The sequence below is a fragment of the Erithacus rubecula genome (assembly GCF_903797595.1).
Source record: "Erithacus rubecula genome assembly, contig: SUPER_Z_unloc_3, whole genome shotgun sequence".
NCBI lineage: Eukaryota > Metazoa > Chordata > Aves > Passeriformes > Muscicapidae > Erithacus > Erithacus rubecula.
In genome coordinates, this window is record NW_027635944.1 from 3,311,369 (window position 1) to 3,332,496 (window position 21,128).

At 39.4% G+C, this 21,128-nt stretch overlaps 2 protein-coding genes and 1 long non-coding RNA gene across 5 annotated transcripts in view; all 3 read right to left on the bottom strand.

Annotated features, from left to right (window-relative positions):
• The window catches only part of LOC306814918 (coiled-coil domain-containing protein 171-like), an 84,513-nt gene that overhangs the window by 59,010 nt on the left and 4,375 nt on the right, over positions 1–21,128 (bottom strand). The gene's annotated exons all lie outside the window — the stretch shown is intronic.
• LOC306814902 (uncharacterized protein) lies at positions 1,426–9,956 on the bottom strand. Its single transcript, XM_079331397.1, has 6 exons — positions 9,742–9,956; positions 8,928–9,107; positions 8,323–8,468; positions 6,726–6,780; positions 4,675–4,791; positions 1,426–1,693 (listed from the first exon to the last, which is right to left on the bottom strand). The coding sequence occupies exons 2-6, from the start codon at positions 8,985–8,987 to the stop codon at positions 1,454–1,456; spliced, it is 618 nt and encodes a 205-aa protein (XP_079187523.1). The 5' UTR covers positions 8,988–9,107; positions 9,742–9,956; the 3' UTR covers positions 1,426–1,453.
• Positions 11,294–19,869, bottom strand: LOC306814884. Its single transcript, XR_013777276.1, has 4 exons — positions 19,782–19,869; positions 17,005–17,172; positions 13,357–13,545; positions 11,294–12,147 (listed from the first exon to the last, which is right to left on the bottom strand). It is a non-coding gene; the product is annotated as an uncharacterized lncRNA (long non-coding RNA).

A 21,128-nucleotide genomic window follows, 5' to 3' on the forward strand; every position in this document is an offset into this window, starting at 1 on the left:
TGTGACTTTAATCAGTGGTATAATAAATTGATTCAACTTCTAAATAAATTCTAGGAACAACAGCATGAAGTAGAAATGCAATTCTCCGTCTTTTTAGTAAATACCAGCAGCTTAGAGACTTTGATTAAGATATAGAAAGCTCTGTCACAAGTGTCATGAGCACAAAGTACAGTCAGAAATCAATAGAAGACCCTCACACTAGAATGGAAAGAACTTATTCAGGGAGCATAAATGTGGCATAAATATGAAAAAATACCATATAGGTCAGGAAAGCAGGAAGGAAAAATGAAAGGAAGAGAACACACTGACATTTTCACACAGTTTTAGCATGGGTAGAGCAAGAACCAACAGCAATATATGAAATGTTATCTACACTTAGTTTCTGCTACATTCTTCTGCTTTTTAATTTTGGGAAGCAAATTCAAAGCTGCCTCAATGGAGTAAACAGGATCACATGCAAAAAGCTCTGGGAAAAACACAAAGCCAACCAAGGCAATAAATACTAAATTTCATAATGGAGCCATTAATACAACTCTTCCAAAAAAGAACATTTTTATTACCTGCTCAGGACAGTCCTGTTGTTTGAAAACCTTTGAGTAAAGCAATTTAAACAAGCAGTTCTATGAATGACAGTAAGACAATCCTCTTTTTTTTAACATTTCAGTAATATAACATTAATTTTGAGCACACCATTAAATAGTGTTTCCATTACCAGAAATCATGGTCATGAATGGAATCTTGTCCTCAATTTTTGTCATGTATAACATATATTTTTTTTATGGAAGACAAATAAAAAGAAAACTCTTACTGAAACAGCAGCTAGCAAGCACTTAAGGTTTCTAGTGGAACGCTTTCAGCTTATAATTTTGTTTAGTAGTCATAGATAGGAATCATTTTTGTCTGTACTCCTGGTAGACCATTGCTTTTCTCTCTATGTATTCCTTTTGTGCCTGATGAAATTACTTTTTCAGGCTAACTAGGCCAGAAAATACTTTTAATACATTAATACTGGCATGGAAGAAGCTGTTATTCTCCCAGAAGGTTCTGATTTTAGTTTTCTTTGGTTTATTAATACAGATCTTCCTGGGAAGTAACACTAAGATGGATATAACTTCATCCACTTAGGAAAACTCCCACAAACCTGAAAAAGGAAAGAGAAATTAAAAGAAGCAATTAAAACCAACCAACCAACAACCCTCCCCTCCACTCAAATCCTACCATCACCACTCCCCAAAACATCCAACCAACCAACCAACCAACCAACCAACTAACCAACCAATGAAATCCAAACTAAAACTAAAAGCATACAAGCAAATAGGGGCCAATAGGAAAAAAAAAAACAAAACAAACCAGTAGTTATTTTAATCCCTGTGTTAACTTTCACCATCCTCTTCTGAGAAAACTCTCAGAATGTTTCTGTTTGCACTACTTTATCTTTCCTTTGTGCTTAAAATTAAATATTGCTGCATTTGCCTACAGAAGCTGTGCAGCATGAAGGGAGATGCTGGCTAGGAACCCACATCCTAATGACTAAAATTGCACGAAAAGCAGACTTACCATGAGGAGCAGCAGCACGAGGCAGAACAGCTGCTTCAGGTTTTAAATGAGCCCACAAAGATTCTCCTGCTATTGTTAATGCTTCACTTCTGGCAGCTGCCAGTGAGTAGAGATCCATAAAATTTAGAAGGACGTGCTTTAAGTAAAAGTAAAAGTAAAAGTAAAAGTAATCATTAGTGCAAGGGAAGCTGCACTTAAATGCCAAATAGCACACACTCAAATTCGTTACAAAAGACACCATTTTTTTGCAGAGAAATCAAATACAGGTTGTAAGCCAGGCAGAATTTCAGAGCCAGGACTTAAAAGGTCTAACACTGGATTTTATATTTCTTCTAAAACCTTGAATGTTAATATGCTTGAGGAAAAGGGAATAAATCAACACCCTAGTGAGATGATGCTTTAATGAGATGTTTTCAATGCAGTACAGCATTGAGCACCTGACACAATTTTTTCATTTTATTTCAATCCAAGACTAAGTGCAGGTTCAATTTCTGGTCACAAAAAATGACCACACAGTTTCAGGATAATGTTCACACTTCCACAAGTCAATTTACTAATCCTTCCACCCACGTTAAAAACATTAACTCAGCAGTAACAAAAGAAACATTGTAAACCTACAAACTTCTGAAAACAAATAATCTGATCGCACTATAAGTGGAAAAATGTATCTGTTTCCATGTATGTAGTGGAAGAATGTCCCCATTTTGTTCTAGTGATTAGACTGATGATAAAGTTAGCAGGACAAGAGAGCGCAAATGATTTGGCAGTACTGGTAACTTTGTATCCACCCTAAGTAGTCTCAACTAACTGTTGAAATTATTGGCCCTCTTTACAGTGGTTAATCACATTTGATTTATTATTTTATTTGTAATTTTTTTTTTTTCAGATAGTATGAAATTGGTCTTTTGAATGGAAATATTTGGTATAGACAAAAATTAGCTTAGTGCCACAAACAGGGATTTACAAGGATGTTTTGCAGTTTTCCTTTCCTTGGTTTCACACTGCTGCTTTTCAGAATAGATGTTAGCACAGCTGAAATCAATCAGGTTATTTCGTGGTGGTGTCTAGGAAACAGCAGTGGCAAATTAACTCGTATCACATCTTTTCTCATCAGCAAGAATCTCCAAAATCTCTTGGTGCTGTGGTTCTAGTCCTAAAAGACGATTCTTGCAGATTTTAAGGCCTTCAATTGAAATGTGCCAGTCACAGACTAAGGCAGCCCTAGAGGATGTGCCTGCAAACAGCTCCACAGTTTTCAATGACAAGCGTCCCTAAAGTGATTCCCAGTGCTTACCTCACTCGAGATTGCACAATTGCCCTTAATACAGTTTGGCATAGAGTAAAATTAAAATCCATTAGGTGATCTCTGGCTATAAAATGCCAATTTTATAGTAAAACCTTGATAATGTGCTTGGAAAACAATCAAACAGAAACTAGACATGAGGACAGGGGAGAGAGAGAGGGAAAAGGGGGAAAGAGACGGGGAAAGGGAAAAAGAGGAAAAGGGAAGGAGAAAAGAAGTTCACAATTCCACAGACTGTGAGCCATTGGTGCTGTTTATGTATGTCCTCAGTTGCCAAGAGTATCTGAAGCTGCCAGGTGAACAAGAACTTTACAATTCTGCCCCACCAGGGATCTCCCCAGCACGCACTGGACTATGTTAGTCAGACAACATGCACTTTGAGCAAATATGAAATGCAATATTTTGTGTTCTGATTTTCTTCAAGAAAGAAATGGCGAACAGACTGCAGCTGCTTCTGCAATCAGTGTGAGGTCAAAAAGAATGGGAGTCGGAATGGGAAAAAAAAACAAAACAGCATCCATTACCAAATTAGAAAAATAGCATTTAAAAGGTGGTGATTGTCACAATGCCTCCTGTGAAAAGATTCCATCCGTAGGGCCTTTTGTGCAGCTTTAAAATGGATCATCACTGAACTGGGGAAGCAGTTGTAATTCTACCCTTTGACAGAAAAGTTCATCTGTGCTAATTGAGCTTCATGGGAATCTCAAGGCATTACATATTTCCATAGTTTAGTGTGACAACACAATAATGCACACATAATAAATCTTTGTCATATTGAAATGCATGCATGCATGCAAAAGGGCAACTGTGAGAAATTTCCAGCTTAGAATCTACCTTTCTTGAATGTTTGATTTTGTGACCCTGATTCTGCAATTATATATTGCATTAGAACAAGAAATCTACAATAAATTGGGAGGAATTACTGCAGAAAACGTACACACTGCGTGCAATACTTCCCTTGTCTAAGTTCCTTGCACTTTACTTGATTACCTGCTCTCTCTCTAATTCAGACAGAGAAGCACAATGAAATATGTACTCACTCTGCCTTTTGTTCTCACATTGGGAAAAAATCTGCTTTAGCACTGATGCACTCTGCACAACTATAAAGACTAAGGGATAGTTTCTGTAGAAGACATCAACCTTAATAATCGACATTGCACCGAATCTGTGTTCAGAGCTGAAAATGTGGCACATTTTCAGAAAATTTATCTTTTTATCCACTCATGATTTTATCTTAACAAAATTGGTATTTTGAAATGTGCAAGTCTTTAAACCTACATGAGCAAAATAGCTTCTGTATTTGAACATTCTAAATAGCAGTTTCTTTTAAATGAGGAATGCTCAAAACCCCACAGTTAATTTGAGCACTCCGGATTGAAAAAATCTAATACTGGCCAAGAAGGAGCAGGAAAAGCTTGCATTTTTTGTTTGTTTGGTTTTGTTTGTTTGTGGAGCTCTTACTTGGTCTTGGTTTTGTTTTTTGGGGTTTTTTAATTAGTCTTCTGTATATTAATGGGAAAAAAGGGGAGGGGGATAGAGGGGTATTAATTTTCAGGTATATATATTTTTGTCCTTGTTTGCATTCCCATCTGTTATTTAATGCTGAAAAGAATTACAAAATTGAAAGTTGCCATCATCTCTGAAATACCACGTGCAAGACTATACAAGGAAATTGTCTTGCAACTCTTGATATCAATAGTTTTGAAGCTTTTTGCTCTCCACATGATCAGAGCAGTCTATGTGCCTGTTGTATCTCAGATATAAAAATTAAATTTAAAAAACCCAATTAAACAGGATTGGTTTTAGAGTCTGACCTGGAATGCTGCAGCCTCTGGCCTGCCCCTCATTGCTTCCTCTGAAAGGATCTCCAGCTGCAGGCTGGGGAGCAGCGTGGCTGCTGCAGCACCTGATGCCACAGCCTGGTCTCTGGCCTGAAGGGAAAAAACAGACCCAGCTTTAACAGTAATTCTCCTTCAGACACACCAGTTGGGATGAACTGGATCTCCTTGAGCCCATTGAGTGGACTTGCTTTGATTGCTGACCCTAACATCCATGAATAAAGCATGATGAAATTTTCATTGCAAATAAATCTCTAATGCACAGTGCTAGGAGAGAATGCTACCAAAAAACCCCACAAAACCAAAACAACAACAACAAAACAACAACCTTGCCCAGGTCTGAAAAGAGAAAGGCCAAGGATATGGCATGTATGTACTGTAAGAACACAGCACTTGCTGCATGGCATCCACTTCCAAAGTCTGAAAGAAGCCAGAGTGAAGATGGTGGTGGCACAAAGGAAATTTTCTATCAGCAGAGCTTGCTGCAGGTGAAACACACAGTTTAGGTTCTGTCACTTTCCATGAACATCTGTGTTGGCTTGATGTGGACAGAAATGTGTATTCTATCACCATCTGTTGAAGCCGGGTGGGACAGTGATTCCTTATCCCTGTGGCACACACCATCTGTTCATGGGCCATCTTTAAGACAAGCTGGGGCAATCATCTTTATCTTTTCCACAACCCATCCTCCCTCCAGGAAGACATCATCTGCTGCTGGCCCATTGAGTCCCACTGTGTGACTGATAAAATTCCATCATCCCACTGGGAGATGCTCCAGCCAGGGCAGGAGCCAAGCCTTTCCTACCCACATAAAAACTGAGATTTTGGACAGCAAATTACCTGCTTTCCACTGGATTCCTGAGGAAAGATGGACCTTTCCACATCATCCCTGCACCTTCAGAGGAAAACTGCACCTTCTACAGGAGCACTGCTCCAGCTGAACCACATCTGCCACTGCAGGAGGACTGTAGCCACCATTGAATGGGACTGTGCCACCACCCTGACTGACTGATGGGCTGTCAGGTTGTATTCTGACTCTGTCAGTGTTTTTGGGATTGTTCTTTGGAATACTGTATTTCTATTTTAATTTTCCTAGTAAAGACCTGTTATTCCTAATTCCCATATCTTTGCCTGCGAGCCCCTGAATTTCAAAATTATAATAATTTGGAGGGAGGGGGTTGACATTCTCCATTTCAAAGAGAAGCTTCTGCCTTTATTGGCAGACACCTGTCCTTCAAACCAGGAGAACCTCAAAGGAAAGAGACTTGAAAAAGAGATCTGAAAATTAAATTAACAACAGTTCTGGTGAATGCAGAAACTGAGTTTCTCATGTTGCTATGACTTAAAGTTGTAGGAAGGGAAACTGACACTCTGATGTAGGACAGCATTTTGCTTTGTGCTGCTCTAGATTATAAAAGTATCTGCCACTAGAGCTATAGTTGAAAATAGTCCTTTCTCCTAAATAGTTAATATATAAGGCATTGTTGGACCTTCACATAGTCCTATAGCAGGGCACAATTGTGCAAGTCAGAGATAAAACTTGAGATTATTATTGAATTTAAAATATGCTTTAAAAAATACCATGGAAGTTTCTGACCACAGCTTATGACTTCCTGCCTTTTCTTTTCCTCTTTATGATGCTTCTGAAGTTAAAGTAGCAGACACAAGGACAACTGTTTTATGGCCACCAAGTGTGTGACCTCATTTCTCAGTAGAGGGCTAAATCCACAACAAATGCCAGTTTCTTGTGTGTTCCATTCATCTTCACTTGGCAACTAGAAACAGTGCTCAGTGAGAAAAGGAAATTAATTTTGTCAAAACTCCTACATTTAGAAAAAGTTGTTTGTGTACTACAGACTTGCATTTTATTTCACTGTGGTTTTTTTTAAATGGAATAGGTTAATGGGGGAACTTCAGCTCTAAGCAAAGGAAGTTGCTTTGCAACAACTTCTCCCCTAAGAATAAGCAGTTCTAAGGCTTTGGCATGTGTGGAAACACAAATCAGAGGGAACACTTCAAATTCTTACCGCGTTCAGGGTGGCATTCACAGCTTTCATATGATTAATGATCAACTCATTGCCTCTATTATAAAAGAAAACAAATAAAACAAAAACAATGGAGTAACTTTATAGAACTGAAGCTCAACCAATGTAAAAATTAATCTTCTGCTACTTTATGGCCATCATGTCTTGTAAAATAATTGTTGATAACTCCAACTGTTAGGATTTTCTCTCTGTTTTGTATCTCCAATGCAAACCTAAAAAAGTTCATGTACTACTCTTTGGTACATTTCCATATGAAGGATGCTTCTGTCAAACAGAAGCAATTAAAATAGATGTAACTATAGGCCTATCAATGAACAACCATCATGGCTTGGATATAGAGGTCATAAAAAGTCTCTAGTAGGATGGTATTATATTCTTGTATTGGAAAACACTGGCAGATTCTGTTTCTTTAATCTGCTTTGCTTATATCTCCAAAGGGAGAAAAACCCCTATTTGTTGTGAAGAGTTGCTAGAACGATGAAGGGAAGGGTAGTTTTCTTTGTTGATAGTCAGCTGCTATACACAGAAAAAAAATGCCAATTTTAAAGCCACTTCATATTAAAATAACCTTTTCTGGATATATGTATGGCCACAAGGAATGATCTGTACTAAAATGTTCAAAATAGATTGAGGAAGGATGAAAAGGGCAAGCTTTCTAGAATGTATCCTTCTGCAGGTAACACTTGCTTTGATCAAACAATACCAAATAACATTTGTCATTTTAATTAGCTGATTAAACATTTGATTGAGGCCTATATGAATTGCATTATTTCCCTGGGGCATAAAACCATTAAAGCTTCTCAGATGTTATTTTTCAGAGTTCAAATAACCCCAGGCACAATGGGAAATTTTAATTAACTAATATTTTTTTTGATCCTAGCCATCAAACAGCAATATTCATAATACATATTTCATATTATGGTAAGTACAACAAGACAAAGTCTGCAAAGATTTGTTTTTTTATCTGACCATATGTCTGTAAGAATAGGTCAGTAATAAATCAAGGAGGTTCCTTTGACTACCCATCGTTTCAAGAGCAGTGCTTGAGACTTTCTTTCCACTCCAGGTTATGATGTAAATGGTACAAAACTCCCTGAAATCAGCTGGAAGATCCATCTTGTCCCACAGGAAAGGCTAGGTCCAAAATGGTTCCAGTCACTTTGGCAGCTAAGACCTGCGCTCCAGCTGATCTTTTGTATTTACTATCAATCAATTGCATCTGTCTATTAAAAGATGGCATGGAAACACAGGAAGCAATCATTTCTTAAATAAACTGAACTTTAAGCATCTACCAAAGAGATGTATCAGATCAGTAAGATAGCACAAGTATTTTGTTTGCCCGTTCTTTCAGAAACCAGAATTTGGAGCACTATTATGGGATAACTGCACAAAATGCATGACCTAGTGTTTTGAACTAACACTTTTGTTTCTACAAGACTATCCCTGAATTCCAAAAAAAGAGAGACAGATGTAGTTTTCTCCTCTAGCCTAACACTGGCCATGTCTAAAACCTTGCCCACGAATAGGAATTGAAATTTGTGTTTGTTTTAAGGGAGGTCCCCCAGACCCCAGGGCTCACTTTGCTGCCTGTTGGAGGGCATGTTCTGCCTCCTGGAGTGCCTCCCACAGCTGCTGCCATTCCTGCTCCATGTCTTTCAGGAGTTTCTTCTGGTCATTTAGAGCTTGGTCTCTTCTCCTCAGCTCCACTCTTGCATCAGAGAGGCTCTGCCAGCAGACAGAGGGCAGAGTTACTCGTCAGACCAAATCAGCTTCACTCCAGGCTATTGGCAATGTGGATGACAAATTGATTTCAAGAACTTCTCACGAACATTCTTTTTGAATACCCTCATTCCAGCTGACTTTAGCCTGGTGAAGTGAAATCTTCTTTTAGGATAAAGAAATCACAACATTGCCAACAAATGGGAGATCCTGGATTGCTGAAGACCAAACTGTAATTTATATGGAATATCTCTTTCTACAAATCAAAAGGAAACTCCAGTGGAAAAGGGGCATTTCTAAATACATATGACTTCTAGTTTAGTGACATTTAAAGGCAAGATTTCTGGAAAATTCTGTTCAAAATTAATCAATGTTATGCTTGCTTTCCAAAAGAATACCAATCAAAAATGTGTAGAAAGGAGAACCTCTTTCAAGCAAGAGAGTCTCCAAATCCAATAGACTTACATGCTGAAGTTCATTGAATTGCTCTTGCAGTCTGTGGGCTTTTTCAGCATCTTTTTGCATCTCATTGCATGTCAATTTGAATTCTTCAAGCTGCAAGTGCAGTGAGCAGGACTCTTCCTCTGCTCTATGAAGCCTCCGTGAAAACTGAGATATTTCTTGCTGCAAGATTGCTATGATTCTCTGTCAGCAAACAGAAGTTGATGAGCTAACAAATCTGCTATTTTAGCAATAAAATAAATCATATTTAAGACCCAGGAAAATTAAGTCAAAACTTTTAATTTTTCCTCCATCTCTAAAAGACATATACAAGGACAAAAGTTGGAACCTGTTGCCTACTACGGGTGACTGCAAACTCTGTTTACAAGGAAGTACTATTTTCACCTAAAGTCTACTAGAAAAGATTATGACAGAAAGAGTTTATCTTTTGATTTTGGTTAAAGGGAAGAAGGTTATCTGTACTGAAAGAAAGAATGGTAAACATAAGAAAATAGAAAACAGTAATAAAAAGCAGCCTTAACTTTCACATCAAGCTAAAGACAAATTTGATCTTATAAGCTAATACAGTTCTAATAGAACTCGGAAGAAAAATCTTTTACTTGGATACACTAAACCTCCTCCAAAAAATTCTTTGTCAATCAAAGAAAAGGCCTATCCACACCCTAATGTGTAACAAATCAACCTGTGAATGCCCACACACTCATACTTCATTGTGATGGACTCCTGACCTGAAATTAAACCCATGGTGCTATCAAGGGAGCTTCCCTGATACTGCAAACCTTAAGTTTCCATGAAGGAGGACCGTAAATCTGCTCACTGTGCTGGGCAGTCTGTCATACAGTCCAGCTTCCAGAGCCTGGGCATTTACTCTGTGGAGTCCACTAGCCAGCCTCTGTATCAGGCAGTCCTTCTCCAGGTAAGCTCTGCACTCGCAAGGTTTCCCTGAAGTGTGTCCAGCAACGTGCTCAGGTTGTCCATCAGTTTTGCAAAGGAGTTCCTGGCTGGACTGAATGGTGAGTGTCCAGAAACCCAGGAGTTGGCATCTTTAAGAAACAACAACGAAAAGGAAACATCAAGCAGGTTGTTAGTTCTGGTTTCTTGTCATATCCACCTTTTTTCATTTATACAGGATGGAACTTGTAAATATTCTGAAACATAGAATTCTGAATCTGACACATACTTCAAACTTTGCTTTTAAAGGATATGAGTTCAATTTATTGAAAGCAGCATGATCAAAGAAGAAAGTGCCTGAAACTGAATCTAAACACATTTAATTCAATGGAAACTTCTATACCAATTTAGTGTTCAGACTTCTGGAAAATGCATGACCTAGTCTTTGTCCTGCTACTTCCCTTTATTCATACAAATTATCCCTCTTCTAATGCTCCTTTTTCTGTGACAAAAATGTGGTGACTCTAAAATGTGGAGACATGTTAATATGAAGAACCAGGGTTGGCAGCAATGCAGATGAAGCAAGGGAGTCTGTATCAATTCTCACTGCAAATAAACTCCAAAAACACTGCAGCCTTCTGCATCCCTGGATCTATATACTGCAAGGATAAAATATCCTATGAGCCATTAAAGAAAATTCATCGTTTCCAACAGTACAGAGATGTGATCATTCAGAGAATGTAGAAGAGAGGGGTACTATTTCACTCTGCAATAGAAGTATCCCTTCAGGGAAATAGCCCACTAAAATTTGTATTGACTGGCTCAGGATGTAACCTCTAGTCAAAGGTATCTATCATAATATTTAGAAATATCTCTTCAGAGCTATGATCCAAAATAGTTTATTTAAAATTATAAAATTTGAAATTTTGGGACTGCCCTGACTTACTCATTTTTTAAATATATTTCTGCCACAACAAATATACTGTTAAAATTACCCACTTTGCTGAGAAACATGCTGCAGTTCAGAGAAGTCAACCAGTCAAGTGCTTCAACACAGTCAACTCCTTCCTTTTCAAAACCTGTGAAGCAGAATTGCAGCTAGCAGGATAACTGAATTGCTAAGATACAGTACACTGCTCTCTCCAGTTCTTTCAGAAATTAACCAATAAAAAAGGACATACACCACAAATTAATCAGGACCATTTAGACCATATTAAGCACGCTTCCAGAACTAGTTCTAAAGTAAAACAGTAGATGAATCTTGTGATTTGCAAAAAAATGTTTGGCACCAGTTATCCTTGTAGAGGGAAGCATAAACTGGTCTGGCAAAAAAGAAAGAGACATATAGATATAATCTCTAAAGAAAATTTCTAAGACCTATGCTAATATTTCACCTGAATCAGAAAGCAATTTTTTGTAAGTTTTGGTAGGAAATCAACATTAAAAATTATTTTAAAATAAGAGGAAATATCTTTTAAAAAACATAACATATTGACGGTTAATCATTTCGAAACAATGCAAGATATTTACCACCGAGATGATGCTGTAGCACCTAGTTCTAAAATCCATAACACAAATATCATTGATATCAGATAGTGTTGCGTTTGTGTGTATAATTATCATTTTACCTGCAATTCTTAGTAGACTAGGAATGTCCTCCTAGAGTGAAATATATTTGTCAAGAAACATAACAAGCCTAAATCCATAAATAATATTTGTCAAAATATCATTAAATATGTCTTTATGCCCCAGCAATAACAATAACATTGCTCTTCGTTATTCCCTAACCATGCAATTTGGCACAACACTTTAAAACCATTTCACTCATGTGACTCATGATGCCTGCCTTTGGATTCTCCCACACAAGCTTGAATTCTAGTGCTTCCTCTTGAGCCATCTGTCCAGACAGAAAGGGAATAAGAATATCAGGCCAGAGCTCTCAGCCTGTGAGTGGCCAGAACTGCAATCACAGCTCTTCTGAACACATAAATCAGCTCTTTGGCTCTTCTCTGCCTCAGCCTTTCTTCGTCCTGATTGCTTCCCGTGTTAGTAGGGAGAGCATAAAGGAGGCTCCTGATCTTCTGGTTCATTAATCCCTGGAGGTTCCCCTGCTCCTGGAGAATGTCTCTTTGGGGAGACACAGCGCGCAGTCGGCCGCAGAGAGGACACACGGCCCCTGACAGCAGAGCACAGGCTGCCAGCAGAGCTGAGCGCTCTTGGCACCCTGTGATAATGCATTGCTCATGCAATTGTTCTCCTGCACCAGTTTCTTGCAGATTTGTTCAAGCCCATACATTTCTTGCCTGCTTTTCTGTGCTGTTTCTTCACATTCCTGTGACAGAATCAAACCAAACAGAGATGGAAGAAATAATAAGTAGGTGGTTTTTACCTAGACAAGAGCTAAAAGAAAATCGTTCATTTTGCCATTCAAATGATGCATTAAATGAGGAAAAATTGTTAGTAATGATACTGATGAAAGTATCTCTTCTAGTACACAATTATGAATTAAAATAAGATGTATGAAACAAAAGCAATGAGGCAAACTCGTACGATCAACTGCAAATGGACTCCTGATTTCTGACAATAATCCACTAATACCATGACAGCTCACAGAATGTCCAACACCATCTGTCTCACCACAATGTAGTTTTATGAGTTGACTTAAGCATAGTTATAACATCCTCCAGTTTCAGAGAGAATGTTCCTCTACCAAGCAGAAAGCCAGTGTAAGTGAGAGGAAATAAGTAAGGAAGGCTGGACCGTGAAATTAGACAGATTAAATTTTTCAGCATGCAAAGATTTCCAGTCCTGAAATCTGCATCAAATACAGCGTTATTCTGATGAAGTTAGTTGCAGCAACTGGCAAATAAAAATGGACATCTATTTTCTTTATTCACAACACTTTGAATTGAAACAGATGTGAAGGAATGTGATGGTAAAGACAGTAAATGGTGGTTGTGGAATAACAAGGAACATTCGGGTTTGCAAATAACTCGTCTAACAAGCAGTGAGAGTTTTACACTTCTAAACCACTTCTGACTGTAATATCAGTTCATTAGAGTCACTTAACACTGTTGAAATCTGCCATTGATCTTAGGGTCAGTACATATGTAACTAAATTTATCCCCAGGTGACACCACATTACTGTCCTCTATACAATCTCTGCAAAGGATCATGCTGAAAAAGTAGTTGCTCCCTCCTGTAACTCTTAAAATAAGCAAATTTAATCTTAAAGCTTTAACATTCTCAGAAAAAAAAAAAAAATACTACCAACATACTATCAAAAATAGACCAAATCAGGCTTCTGAATTGGGGCTGCAGATCAAATTCTCTTCGGGATGTTCCAACAAAGTAATTTATTTATTATTTTATGTGATCTTAATATTAGTACAGTGATGGGTTGGTTTGGTAGTTTTTTTTTTTTTTTTTAACTTAAAAAATATACTAAAATTCCCATATGACCTGAAATTGCTAAGGGGCTTAAACTGAAATAATGCATCAAATGTTTAAAGAAAAAAATAAGAAGTTCCCAGTGCCATACCTGTGCTCTTTCATGAACTTCTGCAAGGAGATTTGAGTACTGGTGTTCAAGATCTTGCTTTTCTTTCTGCCAGCAATCTTGTTGTGCTTTTAACTTTGCAGATGTTTTTGCTGAAGCATCCTCCTGGTTCTGCTGAAGGTTGTTCAAAGTGTCAGTCTTGTGCTTGCAAATACATTCTAGATGACACACCTGTGTGACAAGCATTGAAGAAGAAATTATTATTTACCTTTTCACTTTAAGTTAAGCATAGACTATTGCAGCATAACATCTTCACTGTAATTTTTTCCATTTTTATTAAAACCAAGTGAAACTCTTCGGCTCGGCGCGGTTCAGCTTGGCTCGGCTCGGCTCAGTTCAGCTCAGCTCGGCTCGGCTCAGCTCAGTTCAGCTCGGCTCGGCTCAGCTCAGCTCAGTTCAGCTCAGTTCAGCTCGGCTTGGCTCAGTTCAGCTCAGCTTGTCTCAGCTCGGCTCGGCTCGGTTCAGCTCGGCTCGGCTCAGTTCAGCTCGGCTCAGTTCAGCTCGGTTCGGCTCAGTTCAGCTCAGCTCAGCTCGGTTCGGTTTGGCTCAGTTCAGCTCGGCTTGGCTCAGTTCAGCTCGGCTTGTCTCAGCTCGGCTTGTCTCAGCTCGGCTCGGCTCGGTTCAGCTCGGCTCGGCTCGGTTCAGCTTGGCTCGGCTCAGTTCAGCTCGGCTCAGTTCAGCTCGGTTCGGCTCAGTTCAGCTCGGCTCAGCTCGGCTCAGTTTGGCTCAGTTCAGATCGGCTCGGTTCAGTTCAGCTCAGCTCGGCTCGGCTCAGCTCAGCTTGGCTCAGTTCAGCTCAGTTCGGCTCAGCTCGGCTCGGCTCAGTTCAGCTCGGTTCGGCTCAGTTCAGCTCAGCTCGGCTCAGCTCGGCTTGGCTCAGTTCAGTTCGGCTTGGCTCAGTTCAGCTCGGCTCAGCTCTGCTTGGCTCGGCTTGGCTCAGTTCAGCTCGGCTCGGCTCAGTTCAGCTCAGCTCGGCTTGGCTCGGCTCAGCTCAGTTCAGCTCGGCTCGGCTCAGCTCGGCTTGGCACAGTTCAGCTTGGCTCGGCTCAGTTCAGCTCAGTTCGGCTCAGTTCAGCTCGGCTCAGCTCAGCTCGGCTCGGCTCAGCTTGGTTCAGCTCGGCTCAGCTCGACTCGGTTTGGCTCAGTTCAGCTCGGCTCGGCTCAGCTCAGCTTGGCTCAGTTCAGCTCAGCTCGGCTCGGCTCAGCTCAGCACGGCTTGGCTCAGTTCAGCTTGGCTCGGCTCAGTTCAGCTCGGCTCAGCTCAGCTTGGCTTGGCTCAGTTCAGCTCGGCTCGGCTCAGCTCAGCACGGCTTGGCTCAGTTCAGCTTGGCTCGGCTCAGCTCGGCTCGGCTCAGCTCAGCTTGGCTCAGTTCAGCTCAGTTCGGCTCAGCTCGGCTCGGCTCAGCTCAGCTCGGCTTGGCTCAGTTCAGCTTGGCTCGGCTCAGTTCAGCTCGGCTCAGCTCAGCTCGGCTCAGCTCAGCTCAGCTCAGCTCAGTTCAGCTCGGCTCGGCTCAGTTCAGCTCGGCTCGGCTTGGCTCAGCTCGGCTCAGTTCAGCTCAGCTCGGCTTGGCTCGGCTCAGCTCAGTTCAGCTCGGCTCCCCTCTCCACGTGGTCGAGCGGGGGGATGGGGCAGCCACCAAAGGCTCTCCCTTCCGCCCCTGTCGTGTTCTGAGAAGAGAGGCCCCAGAAGATGCACGTGGCTCAGAGTTTTTCCAGCAACAGCCTGGCCTGGCTTCTTCACGATCTGGATACAATTTTAACTCTTTTTAAAGCCTGGATAAGATTCTTCATCTCCTGAGCTCCCCTTACTGAGAAGAAATAAAGCATGGAGACTACAGAGGTCAGCAGAATGAAGATAAAGTTCCTGATGGGAAGAGATTGCAAAGATGCAACTGATAAGTAGCTGAAAAGCTTTTTTGTGGGCTAAGGGGACGCTGACTACACCAAAATTCCTTTGAACTGTGAAATATACTTGGGAAGGTTTGGGGTGCTTGAAATGAAGACTTTTTGCCTCGGGGAAATCGAGCTGTCTGTTTTGGGACTGGAATATGAACAGAGACAGTTGATAGAGAAGGAGATGAAGAGAATTTTGTTTTTCAGCAGCCAGCCTTTAAAAGTTGAACCCCATGTGTGCATCGTAACCCATAACACGGCTCTGGAAGGACTGTGAAAATGAGAGGAAATTCATGAATCTGTAGGTTCTGGGCAGATGCAGATTGTGAAGGTGAAGACACTCCCTAAGCCTAAACCAAAAAAGGAACTTTTCTCTCTAAAGCGAACTGAAATGATTATTTAAGTAGATAACTGACTGAAGTGTTCTCTGTGTTGTTAAGGGATGTGGAATGAAGGAAAGGGGAGGAGGGAACAATCTAGGAATGTTATTCTGAACTCTTTTTTTTTTTTTTTTTTGTGTTATTAATCAATTTCTTCTTATACCCTTTTAAGTTTTGAGCCTAGTTTGTCTCTACTCCTAAATCCTATCTCTAAAAGAAATGAAGTATATTCAAATTGGCAAACCCAAGTCACACCGTGACAGTAGCTCATAAGCTTATGATGTGTTTTCAACAAGCATGAACAGATTCACTTTTGTGGTTTAACTCTGCACCTCCCATGCAAACTAAACGGAGAAATGAGCAAAGCCAACAATGATCTACAAACAGACACGCCTGCACCTTGTTACAAGGAATATCATCAAAATACTTTCACACAGATCACACAGAATTGTAGGGAAAAAAGTTTTATACAACACAGTCTAAAGTCCCAGAAAAGCTGCTGAGCACATGAGAAAAGCTCTAGAGAGCTCACAATCACCCTCAAGAACAATACTTAATTAAAAAGCAAGCAACAATAAGACACAAGCTCCACAAACACTGCCAACAATATTCACAGCCTTCCCTTTCCTTCCCTTCCCTCCTCTACTTCAAAAGATAAATAAACCAGAACAAAAAATGATACTCTAAAGAGTGGCATAGCTTAGTCTCTGGAGCCAGCTGACTTATTGAAAAAGAGGCTTTTTCCTTTCTGAATAAACAAGGATTTCCTGGGTGAAAGGCCATGTAAACTCACTTGCACTAGAATCACCAAAAGCGTCCAGCTCCTCCTTCACACAAATATTCACATGTTTTATAATAATTATTTCTATTGTGTCTATGAATAAAAATGTAATAATCCAAAAGTTGTAATTCAACAAAAAGACACCCTACTGACATTCTTTCAAATAGTACACCTGAATCATAAAGACATAACTTAAAGATGGTATTACTGGAGAAACTGTATTTTACTTCCAGAATATGGTTTGTTTTGTGACTGTGAATGACTACATTCTGTGAATTTCTTCATCAGTAGGATGAATTTATTATCTTTTAATTAGGTCCCTGTGGCTAGTATCAGATAGTCCTTTCAGCACATCCTGCACAGAAAGTGGAGCTGAGAGATTTGATGCACACTCCAGTCAGATCTAAATGCCCACAGCAACAGCATCAAACTGAGCAGTGGACGAGCCACAGTTAATGGTATTTATTTGTTAACATCCAAATCCTTTTGGGGTAAATAAATATCTTTTTAATAAGACTGCAATGTGAACAAATGTCACCAGGCTCAGTAGAGGAGCTGGTGCCTGGGGACACTCACCCTCCTGTTAAGCTCGTGGAAGTTCTAGATCAGGGTTTCAACATTCTCAGGCAAGAGTTCACAAAACTCTCTCCAGGGTAACACTTCCAGGGGAACGTCTGGGAGTCTGGCAATCACATGGCTGTCTGCCATGCTCTGGAATATGTTTAAGAGGATGGACAGCTCCCTCTGGAACCCAAAGAAAAATTAATTCCTGCATCTGGCCAAGATGCAAGAGAGATGCATCATATGTGTAGCAGCAGTGCTGCATGCAGCTGAAAACAAGCCCTCAAAGTTTATTCTCACAGCTTTACAAAATTCCTCAGTTCATTTCTAATAATTGCAGTCACAACATTGCATAAGATTACAGCAGTGTAAGAAAACAGATTTCACAAAATGTATCTAATTAGACACAGTATGTAAATAAAGTATAGGAATAAATCCCAGTCCTGTGGGGATCACAACCATGACCTGACACAGATAAAAATCCCTGTGCTCTTAGTGGATGCAACTCATTCACCCATGTTAATACTTTCAGATGCATTCAAACTGAGCCCAAACACCTGCACAGCACTCAAAAATTGCCCAGTTTGCATGGCAGACAACACAGTAAATTATTTTAAAATTTTGTTTTGTATGGATTATATATGATTAAAGAACTGGCCAAAAGAGGTCGACAGCTCCACCAGTCAAACTCCACAAGCCATGCCTCATTTATTTTCTGTGACTTTAATCAGTGGTATAATAAATTGATTCAACTTCTAAATAAATTCTAGCAACAACAGCATGAAGTAGAAATTCAATTCTCCATCCTTTTAGTAAATACCAGCAACTTAGAAACTTTGATTAAGATAATAGAAAGCTGTATCTGAAATGCCATGAGCACAAAGTATGTCAACCACTGTATTAGTAGAGCCAGAAATCAATAGAAGACCCTCACACTAGAATGGAAAGAACTTATTCAGGGAGCATAAATGTGGCATAAATATGAAAAAATACCATATAGGTCAGGAAAGCAGGAAGGAAAAATGAAAGGAAGAGAACACACTGACATTTTCACACAGTTTTAGCATGGGTAGAGCAAGGACCAACAGCAATATATGAAATGTTATCTACACTTAGTTTCTGCTACATTCTTCTGCTTTTTCATTTTGGGAAGCAAACTCAAAGCTGCCTCAATGGAGTAACCAGGATCACATGCAAAAAGCTTTGGGAGAAACACAAAACCACTCAAGGCAATAAATATCTAACATCTAATCTCATAATCTCATAAACTCATAATCACATAAGGGAGTTCCGAGTACTCTTCCAAAACTGAACATTTTTATTACCTGCTCAGGAGAGTCCTGTGGTTTGAAAACCTTTGAGTAAAGCAATTTAAACAACCAGCTCTATGAATGACAGTTAAATGATCCTTTTTTTTTTTAAACCTTTCAGTAACATAACATTAAATTTGAGCACACCATTAAATAGTGTTTCCATTACCAGAAATCTTGGTCGTGAATGGAATCTTGTGCTTAATTCTTGTCATCTGTAAGATATTTTATTAAGGATGACAAATAAAAAGGAAAACTCTAACTGGAACAGCAGCTAGCAAGCACTTAAGGTTTCTAGTAGAACGCTTTCAGCTTGTAATTTTGTTTTGCAGTCATAAATAGCAATAACTTTTGTCTGTAGTCAGAGCAGACCATTGCTTTTCTCTCTATGTATTCCTTTTGTGCTTGATGAAATTACTTTTTCAGGCTAACTAGGCCAGAAAATACTTTTAATACATTAATACTGGCATGGAAGAAGCTGCTATTCTCTCAGAAAGATTAAAGGATATTCTGATTTTATTTTTCTTTGGTTTATTAATTACAGATCTGCCTGGGCAGTAAGTAACACTAAGACAAAGTGTGGAATAACTCCATCAACTAAACAAGAGACACCCACAAATCTGAAGTCCCTCTGACGTGGTCTCTGCTCCTGTCTGCAGGGAACAGACCACGTTTACCTTCCATGCTCAGAGCTCTGAGAGAGAAAGAGGAGGCGTTTCCAAGCCACCACCAAAACAAGTTTAATGTTGCTAAGAGGTGAAATTAAAGGAGAGATTTTGCAGATATGCTAAGAACTTCCCTTTGTCCCTGCTGCTATGCAAAAAAATGGCAAAATTGTTGTTCAAAGTGTAGTTGGGTAAAGACAGTAGAAAGGCCCAAGGTGGTCATATAAGAGCAGTAAGATTGCACAAAATAATCCAGTGAAATACGTCCAGTGTGCCAAAATACACAGCAAAACAAGCAAACAAACAAAACAACAACAAAACATCCCCTCTGCTTTGCCACCTTCAAACAAGCAATTTTCAAGCAATTTTTATAGTCTAATATTAGTATGAAAACCAAAAGGCTGTGTGAAATAGAAAGAAACATTTCTACAGTGGTAGCTGATGAGACTTGACAAAAAAGTTTGGGTAGAAAAAACATTCTTCACATGAAATCATATTCCATAGCTACAAAATGCCTTCTTAATTAGGAATGCCAATACATCTTTTTAAATAATGGTTTTCTGAAAACAACTCTTCAGTCAAATAGATACGTGTCACTTGAAAAGCATTTTCAAATTAGCTTCTCCAATGCTTTGGTTACATTTATTGATGTTATACGTTTTAAATAAGGCAGCATAATAACAAACAGGGTAAGAGAATGGCAGAGTTCTTGCACAGCTCAGCACAGGAAATGCAGCAAATTCCTAGCACAGTAAAGATATTGAGAGCATGTTTAAAAAAGCCTAAACAATGTGTGCCACAACCTTTTTTTCCTTACCACTGGGCTTTCACGCAGGCTCAGGGTGGTGGCAGCATTCACCAATCTCCCAAAGGGTTCTTCAGTTCCCTTCCTTCCCTCAGCCCCCTCTTCCCATTGCACAATTGAAGAACTGGAAAGTTTCCACAATAAGATACTTTAACCAAAATTACTTTTTCAAATGCTCTATATTCTTTCAAAAGATAATCAATGAATATGGCAGACACCATATTAACACATCATATGGCTTCTGAAGTTGCTTGCCTTTTCTAATTGAATGAAGAAACTTCTATTCCTTCTAAGATTGACTTTTCAAGGGGTTATGCTGTCAGTTACCAAGTGTCATGCCATGAAATTGATTATTTGGATATGGCCTCAAAATTACATAGAACAAAGAGAATTCTTCATATTTTAATACACAACAGCTCTCTTCAGAGAGACCATGTCACATCTTGCATCATCATCAACCCTCTTTTCAAGTAGATTTCAAGTAGCATTCTTGCTCCTAAGGTTTCCACATGCCTGGCTCTATTCTGCTATGACTTGGAAAGCAGACAACCTAGAATTTTAATCTGTTCTTGTACTGTGCCAGTCAAGAAAACAGATACATCAACAGCCTGGCATGACTAAATAGCCAGCTGATGAGAAAACCACAAGATCAAACAACAACACAAAAGAAACAGAAACACAGACAGAAATCCAAGGAAGGATTTAAAAAGACTGTCTGAGTATTTAACCATGGTATCAGGAAAGCCAAAAGCTCTCTTAAAATTGATATTTGCAAATGACAATGAAGGCTTTTACAAGTCAAGTTTTAAGTATCTTACTAAAAACATTTCCATAACCATGAATCTGAATGAATTGCTCAGACCACAAACATCCTTTCTTCTGGGAAAACCAGTTTCTTTCCTTTTCCACTACTCCTTTTGTAAGTAAGTCAACACAAACACCTGTGTATACAGACCCAGATTGCTCTAGGCTGAAAGAGAAGTCATCCAAATTCTGCTACCACAGACACAGCAGATTGTGCTGAGCAGGAAACACCTCAAGTGATTTCCTCTGCTCTCACACATTTCAATATTTTTTAACTGATTAAAGCTTTCTGCAGCCATTCAAGAGTTGAAAACAAAGATTACCCACTATAAATCAGACACAACTTTTTGACAGGAGTCTTAGAGACTCAACTGGTTCACTGAAGTGGAAAACAATGTTTTCTTAACAATGTGTGTACAGAACAGCCATCTTTCCTAGACCTGCTGGATACGTTTTCCTACTCTCATCCCAACCACTACTACAGGCTGGACCCTACCATAACTATGATTTTCAAAATTTTTGTTTTGGCAAATAATCTGTAACAGGCCAGTTATT

Coding starts and splice junctions, on each gene's coding strand:
- LOC306814902 (XM_079331397.1), bottom strand. CDS start 8,987: ATGCAAAAAGATGCTGAAAAAGCCCACAGACTGCAAGAGCAATTCAAT. Junction 8,469..8,927: donor AATTCAATGAACTTCAGCAT/GTAAGTCTATTG, acceptor GTCTGCTGGCAG/AGCCTCTCTGATGCAAGAGT. Junction 6,781..8,322: donor GCCCTCCAACAGGCAGCAAA/GTGAGCCCTGGG, acceptor CTTTTATAATAG/AGGCAATGAGTTGATCATTA.